This window comes from Hemibagrus wyckioides, linkage group LG02 (genome assembly GCF_019097595.1).
Source record: "Hemibagrus wyckioides isolate EC202008001 linkage group LG02, SWU_Hwy_1.0, whole genome shotgun sequence".
Taxonomy (NCBI): domain Eukaryota; kingdom Metazoa; phylum Chordata; class Actinopteri; order Siluriformes; family Bagridae; genus Hemibagrus; species Hemibagrus wyckioides.
In genome coordinates, this window is record NC_080711.1 from 20,998,141 (window position 1) to 21,009,751 (window position 11,611).

At 36.1% G+C, this 11,611-nt stretch overlaps 2 gene segments (V, D, J or C); both read left to right on the forward strand.

Moving 5' to 3' along the window:
• The first annotated feature begins 865 nt into the window (after positions 1 to 865).
• On the forward strand, positions 866 to 1,487 carry LOC131344548 (immunoglobulin heavy variable 1-69-2-like). The segment is given in 2 exon segments: positions 866 to 1,015; positions 1,109 to 1,487. Coding segments are annotated over 2 exon segments (408 nt in total).
• A 1,091-nt stretch (positions 1,488 to 2,578) lies between these two features.
• LOC131367792 (immunoglobulin heavy variable 3-7-like) lies at positions 2,579 to 3,094 on the forward strand. The segment is given in 2 exon segments: positions 2,579 to 2,684; positions 2,781 to 3,094. Coding segments are annotated over 2 exon segments (366 nt in total).
• The last annotated feature ends 8,517 nt before the right edge of the window (positions 3,095 to 11,611 follow it).

Consider the following 11,611-nt stretch of genomic DNA (forward strand, 5'->3'; position numbering starts at 1 on the left):
ATTGACAAAATCCTCCAGAGTAATTCTGGGCTGATTCCTCGCCGTTCTCATGATCATTGAAACTAAAATGAGGTGAGATCTTGCATGGAGCCCCAGACCGAGGAAGATTGACAGTCCTTTTGTGTTTCTTCCATTTGGGAACAATCACACCAACTGTTGTCACCTTCTCACCAAGCTGCTTGGCGATGGCCTTGTAGCTCATTCCAGCCTTGTGTAGGTCTACAATCTTGTCCCTGACATCTATGGACAGCTCTTTGGTCTTGGCCATGATGGAGAGTTTGGAATCAGATTGATTGCTTCCTTCTGTGGACAGGTGTCTTTCATACAGTAAACAAGCTGAGATTAAGAGCACTCCCTGAGAGTGCTCCTACTGTAATCTCAGCTCGTTACCTGTATAAAAGACACCTGGGAGCCAGAAATCTTTCTGATTGATAGGGGATCAAATACTTATTTCACTCATTAAAATGCAAATCAATGTAGAACTTTTCTGAAATGCGTTTTTCTGGATTTTTTTTGTTGTTATTCTGCATCTCACTGTTCAAATACACCTACCATTGAAATTACAGACTGATCATTTCTTTCAGTGGGCAAACGTACAACATCAGCAGGGGATCAAATAATTTTTTCCCTCACTGTAAGAGTTTAGCCATATCATACGTGTGATAGATATTCTAATTTAAAACTTTACAGATTATACTGTACTTCATAGAAATCGATCCCATCCTAATCACATTATATACATGACTTCTGTCTTCTTTATAAGAATTTTTTTCCCCACTATAAACCCACATATCCTCCATCAGATGAATCTCCTCCTCAAGATTTAAATACATTTCAGATACATTCTCCTCCCATCATCAGCAGATAAGCAAATCCAAGCGTCAGAGCTGGATCTCACTCTATTTATATGATGTGATGGTGTCTGTTAAACTTTGGAGAACAGAGAAGACTCCAGTACAAACAACACACACCATGTTCTCTACATCTCTACTGCTCCTGCTGGCAGCTGCTTCTTGTGAGTGCTTTATCAAATTCATTCATTTACTAGATGAAGAATAAAGGTGCAGCAGATATTGTGTGAGATATCACCATGTGTTTTCCTCCACAGATGTACATGGTGAGGAACTGACTCAGCCTGCTTCCATGACAGTCCAGCCAGGCCAGAGTCTCTCCATCCACTGCAAGGTTTCATATTCAGTTACAAGCTATCATACAGCTTGGATACGACAACCTGCAGGAAAAGCTCTGGAGTGGATTGGACTCATCGATAGTGATGGGGATACAGATTACAGTGACAAACTGAAAAATAAGTTCAGCATCTCCAGAGACACTTCTACTAACACAATAACAATTGGAGGACAGAACATGCAGACTGAAGACACAGCTGTGTATTACTGCGCTCGTGAACCACAGTGAGACAGAATAGTGGATTCCTCTTACAAAAACCTTATGAGACATGTTACACACATCCTCTCAATGCAACTAATAAATCATCTCAGTCACACTTTCACTTTCTTCTATTGTAATAAAGTCATAATAGTTTGCAGTGTTTTAAAACACAGTCACACAAAGTCATTTTTAAATAAAAAATAAAACATTAATGAAAGAGTGTTTATCCTGAACTATTATTAATCCCTTCATTTACAGGATTTTTAACCAACAGTTGAATCAGTGTTTACTGAGTGGATTCAGGAATAATACAGCATGTTTCCAGCAGTGTGTTGTGTTTAACACACAGTCTGTTCTCACAGTGTGAGGTGCAATAATTGAATCAACTGAAGGAGGCAGCAGAGTTTAACAAATAAAGTGAAAAAAGTGAATCCACAAACTGTATTCTGTATGAGACTCATTCACTATCACTCGTATCTAATTTATTTTTTAAATAAAATATTTAATACAATAGTAATTTAATTTTAATTTATTTATTTGTGTTATGTATTACCTGAGATTTATACCGGATATGTAGCATTTTAGAAAAACAGAATAAAAAAAATACATTCTATCATCTTTTATCCCTGAGTAGATTAATTCATACAGTGAAATGTTTAGTTTATATTTTTGCGTTTATGTGAGACATTGAAGGCTAGGACATGTTCGATAAATCTACTCAAAGTCTTCTGGTTGAAGGGCTTTGCTCCTTGTTGTTTCATAAAAAAGACAGGAGAAAACAGATAGCAGATGCTTTAAATTATTCCATCATCCACAAAGATTTAACAACAGACAAGTTGTTGACATGAGCTCCTGACTGAATGAGTCAGTAATGATTTGTGACCTGAATTATATATTTAATAAAATTCAGTTTCCATTAGACAAACAGATGAAAAATGAGTTTCTGAACAGACCAGAATGTTCTTCTGGGTGTTACAGTGATACACAGTGATGGAATAAAAAGTCATGAGATCTAATGAGTAAAGAGCAGTGATGAACCTGACAGCATGAAACACACCCAGAGTCTTACAGGAAGCTTTTTCTCATCTCAGCTGTTCCTCTGTGAATGTTTTTATATCTCTAGTGGGCGTGTCATGCAAATGAAATCCTGCATTTGAACCATTTATGCTGAAACATTCAGCCCAACAACATACCAGCAGTTTGTGTTCATTTACAGCAGCAGGAATCATTTTAATTCTTTGAGATGGGACTAGGCAGTGTTTTGAGTTACTTTTCTTTGGCAGTGTTTGTTCACTGTTAGTATTATTATTTATTTTATAGAGAAAAACATTTTATCGATTTTTCATACTTTCTTTTATAACTTCAACAATTATCTTTGTGTGTTCTTGCAGATTCCTGCAGTCAGACACTGACCGAGTCTGATCCAGTGATCATCAAACCTGATCAGTCTCATAAACTGACCTGCACAGCCTCTGGATTAGATATTAGTAGCTACTGGATGGCTTGGATCAGACAGGCGCCTGGAAAAGGACTGGAATTTGTTGCAATTATCGAGGGTGATAGTGATAGGAAATATTACTCCAGTGCAGTTCAGGGCCGCTTCACCATCTCCAGAGACAACAGTAAGAAGCAGGTGTATCTGCAGATGAACAGCATGAGGACAGAAGACACTGCAGTTTATTACTGCGCTCGTGACACACAGTGATACTTCCCCTTAGACATCAGTACAAAAACACATACTTGCTATAGTCACATGAGAAGCTCACATTGTCTGGACATTTATCCTGATGTAATATTTTTTTATTCTCTGAATATATGTAATATATATTGCATAAATTCACATTGTCACAGCCAGATAACTATGGAAGCTGTTATTCATAAAGCTAGGAAATTGAGCTCAGTACCATAATCATTGAGATTAATATTGATTTCTCAATTGATTACTTTTGATTTAACTGATTGGAAAACCGCTAGATTTACTATTTTACCACTGATACTGTATCTGAGTGCTTGATACTGTATTTGACTGGATCCTCAAGCATACATAACAATTATTTTGATGTATTAAATATTTATTCCTTGTTGCCTATTTCACTGAGACTCTGAGTTTTTTGAAAAGGAAATTTAAGAATTTGATAAAGAAGCTTCTATTCTATTATAAACCCACATATCCTCCATCAGATGAATCTCCTCCTCATGATTTAAATACATTTCAGATACATTCTCCTCCCATCATCAGCAGATAAGCAAATCCAAGCATCAGAGCTGGATCTCACTCTATTTATATGATGTGATGGTGTCTGTTAAACTTTGGAGAACAGAGAAGACTCCAGTACAAACAACACACACCATGTTCTCTACATCTCTACTGCTCCTGCTGGCAGCTGCTTCTTGTGAGTGCTTTATCAAATTCATTCATTTACGAGATGAAGAATAAAGGTGCAGCAGATATTGTGTGAGATATCACCATGTGTTTTCCTCCACAGATGTACATGGTGAGGAACTGACTCAGCCTGCTTCCATGACAGTCCAGCCAGGCCAGAGTCTCTCCATCCACTGCAAGGTTTCATATTCAGTTACGAGCTATTGTACAGATTGGATTCGACAACCTGCAGGAAAAGCTCTGGAGTGGATTGGATACATCTGTAGCAGTGGGGGTACAGGTTACAGTGACAAACTGAAAAATAAGTTCAGCATCTCCAGAGACACTTCTACTAACACAATAACAATTGGAGGACAGAACATGCAGACTGAAGACACAGCTGTGTATTATTGTGCTCGTAACTCACAGTGAGACAGATCAACAAAGACACTGTACAAAAACACCTGTTAGAGGCATAAACAGTGTCTCACCTCAGCGTTTTACCTTTTAAGTTTCTCGGTAGTATGAGAAGATGACATCAGCTAGCTTTCAGTCAGTTTATTTGATGAGATTGTAGTGTTAACTTTTAAACTACAAATAGATTTTATATTTTTACTTTTTAAATCTACTAAATAAACCAGGACATCTCTACATTACATTAGAATTGAATTAGGATTCAGAAGGATATTACTGTCCTGCAGGTGGTCGACTCAAGATGGTGGCATGAATAGTTGTATTTACATGACTGCGTAAAATAACTTTGGGTATATCTTACTAATGTTGATATAAGAAATAAGTCGCACTGGTCTTATGTGTTACTGAGATTCTAGCATAAATTCATGTTGTTTACTGCGTGTTCTGTGGTTTACTTAATTCTACAGAAGAGCTTGAGTTAACTTACTATGAATTTGACAGTTCCCGAAGTGATGTATGTGGAGGTTCGAAAGATGATGGAAAAAAGACTTATTGACGACACACAATCCTACACTTGCTGAAGCAAAAAAGGAGGTGAATGTGACTCTTTTCCAAACACACCGTCCAAAGCACATCCGCTGAAGAAGCTTGCAATGGGAGATGCATCAGACGACTTGACCTTAAGTCAGGTACAGCATAGCTTCATTCAAATAATCAAACAGACGTCCGAGGAAATAAAAGTAATGGTGAAAGAAAACTCGACCAGCATCAACCTCTTGAAAGAAGCACTGGAAGTTGTACATTCTGAAATATTTGACATTCGGAAAGAAAACAAAGATTTGAAAAACAAAAATGAAGAGATTGTGAAGCGGGTCTCTGAGTTGGAGAATAAATTGAATGATCAAGATCGATACTGTCGGAGATGGAATCTTTGTTTGGAGGGGCTGACTGAGCATACTGAGGATAATGTCAAGTCTCGGGTGAGTGAGATCTGTAGAGCAGTGGTTGTCGAGGAGGAGCGTAACTTCGTGGGGAACAATGTGGACATTGCTCATCGAGTTGGAAGACTTAGTGTGGATGCCGGCAAGGGAAAGAAACCGAGGCCAATAATGATAAGGTTTGCTTCCAGAACAGCTCGAGACCTTACATGGAAAGGAGCGAAGGGAAATTAATTTCTCAAAAAGAACAAGATGTTCTTCAAAGAAGATTTCACGGTCAAAGGTAGAGCTACGCGGAGTCTCCTCTGGCCTAAGATTGAGCAAGCACGTAAAGAAGGCAAAAGGGCCTTCTATGTGGGAGTCACAGCAATGGTGGATGGTAAAGAAATCAAACATTTCTCAAATTATGCTTCTATATGTCATTGGTCTAGAATCATAGTACGATCTGATACAAAAGATTTGTTTGCTGCAGTAATACATAATTAGGATATTATTTTTTACTTATTATTATTTTCTACTTCTAATGTAACTTAAACTTTATATGGATGTTATTGTTTATGGGTCCTGTGACATAAGACCTAGGTAAGGATATTACTTGACTTGTTTTTTTGTGATACTGGGACTATATAACAATGTCACTTTAATTTGTTTTTGTTACACTCAGGCAAACAGGATCTCAACATTTGAATCTGAAGTGTGACTGGTGTATGAAAAGTTGGAAATAAGAGTACCCTTTATACTCTCTCAACACTTACATTCCATTCTATTCATTGTTCAATTCATTGTTCTATCAAGGTTTTTTTTATTTTTTATTTCTCTTTAAAGTTCATGTCAATAAGTATTTTCTCAGTTAATGCCAGGGGTCTACGAAACATTCTAAAAAGAAAAGCTCTTTTGTTGTTTTGTAAAGGAAAACATGCTGATTTTTGTTTCATACAAGAAACTCATGCCTGCAAAGATGATACGCTTTTCTGGAAGAATCAATGGGGTTCTGACATTTGGTTCTCTTTTGGTGCCTCAAATAGAACAGCAGGTGTCGCCATTTTAAAGGACAGGTTTTCAGGGAAAGTTCTAAATCACAAAGCAGATAATCAAGGTCATTGGATCGCTCTACTTATTTATATAAACCAAGTTAAAATTATTATAATAAATATATATGCCACCAGTAATAAAAAAACAAATGAGTTAATCCTTCAAGATATTGAAGGCCATATTAATCAGTTCCATTCAAAATTTCCCTCTGCGCAAGTGATTTGGGGTGGTGACTTTAATACAGTGTTTCATGGAAAACAAGATCGACGGCCACCTAGAACTGACAATACGGCACGTGAATTAAACAATGTCTGTTTACGACTGAACATAATTGACATATGGAGATGTAAAAATCCACAACTGCTTTTGAATACATGGAGTAATAAGGACAGGTCTCAACAATCACGTATTGATTTTTGGCTCATTTCAGAACATATAAAAGAGAAAGTTGAACTTGTTACTATAGAACCATCAGTTTTAACAGATCACAAAGGCATATTTATTAAAATTAATGTCTTAGTGTGTAAGAGAGGATATTGGAAGTTAAATAATAGTCTATTGAATCATGATAAATTTTGTGACCAAATTAAGAATATAATTGTTAAGTATTGGCAGCAGGCTTCTTTGATTCAAACTTATGGGAAGTTATGGGAACAAACAAAATTTGAAATTAGGGAATTCACAATATTGTATGGAAAATTTACTAAGAAAAATAAAAATTAAAAAATAAAATGAAAACAAAATAATTAATGAAATAATATCTATCACCTGTAAAAATAACCAAAATATGTCAAGCACTGATTTATTCGAACTTGCTACACTGCAGGATGAGCTGGATAATATTTATGAAGAGAAAGCTAGGGGTGTGTTTGTTAGGTCAAGACAAAAATGGATGGAAGCAGGAGAAAAAATACTAAATATTTCTTCCGTTTAGAAAAAAGAAATAGAGAAACAACCTCTGTAAACAAATTAATAATAAATGGACTTATTAATGATAATCCCAAGGATATATCTCGTTTTGTTAATCAATTTCTATAGTAAATTGTATAATTCAAATAATCTACTAAATGATGCAGACTTTTTTCTTTAAAATTTATCAACCAATATTAATAAGATTACTTCAGATTACAAAGAGTTATGCGATAAAGAATTAAATATTCAGGAAATCACTAACTGTATAAATAGTCTTAAATAAAATAAGTCTCCTGGAAATAATGGCCTGACAGGGGAGTTTTATAAAACTTTTTGTAATGACCTTGCACCCTTTTTATTGGCAGTCTTTGAAGAAGCAATTGGTTTGGGAGAAATGCCAACATCACTAAAACAAGGGGTAATTACACTCATACCGAAGCCTAACAAAGACAAATTGCTCTTGGAAAATTAGAGACCAATTAGTCTGTTAAATAATGACACTAAAATTTTTCCATTAATTTTTGCAAAATGACTTAAGAAAAATTTAAACTCAATAATTGATGAAGAGCAGTCAGGTTTTCTGAAAGGTCGTTATATTGGAAATAATATCAGACTAATTTTGGACTTAATTGCTTATAGACACCTTATTTCAGATGATTCGTTTATATTATTTATTGATTTCTATAAAGCATTTGACACTATTGAACATTCATTTATGTTCAAAGTTATTGACTTTTTTGGTTTTGGTAAATTCTTTCAAAAAGCAATTTGTACGCTTTATAATGATGCAAATAGCTCAGTCCAGTTGTCTTACGGTACCTGTCAGAGATTTGATATGGGCCGTGGGATAAGACAAGGATGTCCTATATCACCTTTTCTCTTTATATTGGTTACTCAGGTCATGGCTGCTCATATCAAAAAAGCGGGTTTTCAAGGAATTTCAGTGTTTGGTAAAGAAATTAAACTTAGCCAATTAGCAGATGATACCACAATTTTTGTCAAAAATAGTGATGAAATGGATAAAGTTATTAAATGTATTGAAGAATTTTTTGGAGTCTATGGATTGAAAATGAACAACAATAAGTCCACATTATTCTCTCTTAAAGATTGTCTCCTGAAAGAAATTTGTGGGATTCCAATTAAAGACAATGTCACATACCTTGGGATAAAGGTGTGTAAAGATTTGAATCAGAGAAGCCGTTTAAATTTTGACCCTATTATTGAGAAAATTAGTAACAGGTTCAATGTGTGGCTGATGAGAGATCTGTCCCTATTTGGACGTATTCTACTCTCAAAAGCAGAAGGGATCTCAAGGTCTGTTTATATATCTATGTCAGCAGATGTTCCAAACAATGTTGTCAGGGAATTAGATACTTTATGATTTTATTTGGAGGAAGAAAATTCATTATTTACAGAAGAATATTATTAATAATAATAGAGACTTTGGTGTCCTTGAAGTTTTAAGTTTTACAGACCTTAATAATGTGTTCAAGATAAAATGGATAATTGAATTTATTAAAAATAAAGATAATATATGGAATATCTTCCCCAATTAAATATTTAACTCTTTGGGTGGCATTAATTTCCTGTTAAAATGTAATTTTTCGGTTGGAAAAGTCCCAGTTAAATTGGCAAATTTTCATAAGCAGGCACTGCTGGCTTGGCAATTAATCTATAAACATAACTTCTCACTGCATCGATGTTTTATATGGAATAATAAAGATATCTTGTACAAAAAAAGTCAATCTTTAATCAGGCATGGTACGACAATGGAATTCTTACTGTCAGTCAGTTGCTTAATGAACAGGGCCTACTTTTAACATATTCTGAATTTCTCAATAAATTTATGATTCCTGTGACACCAAAAGAATATTCTATTATTTTTGATGCAATTCCTGGCAAAATCTGATCTTTGTTACGTAATCCTGGATTTTCTCCTGTGGACGCTGATTTTCATATCAGTTTTTGTAGTGATGATATTTTTATTGGGGATATTAATATAGTAATAGATAGATGTAGTAACAAATATATTAGAAATATTTTAAAAACAAACTATTTGCCTTGCTCAATAATGTTCTGGTCTGCTAGATATGAGAATGTCAACTGGAAAAAAGTATGGTCTATAACAAATAAGTTTTTTATTAATAATAAAAATAAAGAAGTATCCTATAAAATATTACACAGAATCTACCCTGTCAAGGAGTTGTTAGAACGTTTCAATTTGAATCTTAATAACTTATGTGAATTTTGTAGCAATGCCAAAGAATCTGTCACTCATCTTTTTTTTGACCGTGTATACTCACAAATGTTTTGGTTGGATGTCTCTAATTTCATTTCTAGCTTATTTGGAACATGTATAAAAATTGATTTGTATGATGTTGTTTTTTTCTTTGTACAGGATGATGTTAATTCCAAAAGTACAATTTGTTTTATTATACAACTTTTTATTTTACTTGGGAAGTATCACAAAAATGGACTAAAGCTAAGCCAAACTTTAATCATTTTATAAAAGAGATTAAACAATATGGTACCACATTAGACAAGATTAAGAACAAAAAAGCAAGAAAGACCTATGAAGCATTCTGTCACGTTAAATTGTTGTAATTTTAACCCCTGGCTTGAAAGTTTCCTTTGTTTGTTTGTTTGTTTTTTGTTTGTTTTTATTCTTTTATTTCTTTCTCTTCATTATTTCTCACTTCCACAACGTGGAAGTGTTTGGGAATGACAGCAACTCAGCCACGAAGTGGTAGGCCACGTAAACTGACGGAGCGGGGTCAGCGGATGCTGAGGCGCATAGTGCGAAGAGGTCGCCAACTTTCTGCAGAGTCAATCGCTACAGACCTCCAAACTTCATGTGGCCTTCAGATTAGCTCAAGACCAGTGCGCAGAGAGCTTCATGGAATGGGTTTCCATGGCCGAGCAGCTGCATCCAAGCCATACATCACCAAGTGCAATGCAAAGCGTCGGATGCAGTGGTGTAAAGCACGCCGCCACTGGACTCTAGAGCAGTGGAGACGCATTCTCTGGAGTGACGAATCGCGCTTCTCCATCTGGCAATCTGATGGACGAGTCTGGGTTTGGCGGTTGCCAGGAGAACGGTACTTGTCTGACTGCATTGTGCCAAGTGTAAAGTTTGGTGGAGGGGGGATTATGGTGTGGGGTTGTTTTTCAGGAGCTGGGCTTGGCCCCTTAGTTCCAGTGAAAGGAACTCTGAATGCTTCAGCATACCAAGACATTTTGGACAATTCCATGCTCCCAACTTTGTGGGAACAGTTTGGAGCTGGCCCCTTCCTCTTCCAACATGACTGTGCACCAGTGCACAAAGCAAGGTCCATAAAGACATGGATGACAGAGTCTGGTGTGGATGAACTTGACTGGCCTGCACAGAGTCCTGACCTCAACCCGATAGAACACCTTTGGGATGAATCAGAGCGGAGACTGAGAGCCAGGCCTTCTCGTCCAACATCAGTGTGTGACCTCACAAATGCGCTTCTGGAAGAATGGTCAAAAATTCCCATAAACACACTCCTAAACCTTGTGGACAGCCTTCCCAGAAGAGTTGAAGCTGTTATAGCTGCAAAGGGTGGACCGACGTCATATTGAACCCTATGGATTAGGAATGGGATGTCACTTAAGTTCATATGCGAGTCAATGCAGGTGAGCGAATACTTTTGGCAATATAGTGTAGTTATGGGTAACCCATATGGGAATAAGGGCTACTAATGTGGTGTAGTTTTGCATCCCGAAAAAGGGGGCGCTGTGAGTCTCAGTAGAGTGGAATCTCTAAATTGCCAGCATTTTTCCTGACCTGCAGTTTTTTCCTCTCTGTGGATGTTCGTGAGACAAGCGCTTAAAATTCGAAACAAAAACAGATGAAAGCGAGAAACTGGGGCAACTCTGCTGGGTTTATGTATCAGAACTCCGGTGAGTAAAAGAGTAAAAACACGTCTTTGCTAATGGTGCTAGCCAGCACGTTATGTTAGCTTTCTCTTCGGAAGTTGAGTTTTCTAGGAAGGAAAACCAGTAGGAGTTTGAGAACACTGTATAAAGGGAAAAAAGGGGCAAATAAACGTTGGCACATGTAGTCTGTTCACGGGAATGTTACTGTTCGGTCGCGAGTGATAATGTTTAACCCACTTTAGTACCTGTATCATTGTCTTATTATATTAACTGATGGCTAATGCTAGCAATTCGTTAGCATGATGTGCTAGCCTGGCAAAGGAACAGTGTAGTGCAGGATGGTGTTGTGAGACGCATGGCACTTGTTTTAATTCCTTTATATATTCAATATACGGTATGACATAATACCGAGTGATTTGGTATAAGAGAGGTACTTTGCAAGTGTATTAATTATAAGTTCAAACGGTATGTTTTGCATAAGCTAGTAACGATATTTGAATTTATGTCCATGTTAAACTGTTTAAAATGTTAAACTGCATTAAAAGGGGTGAGTTGGAATATATTACAGAATATAAGAAGTAATTTACGTATTACTGTTAAAATCTTTATGTATAAAAAATTTCATGGTGATATAATTGTTATATTGCAAATAATTCATTTGTTA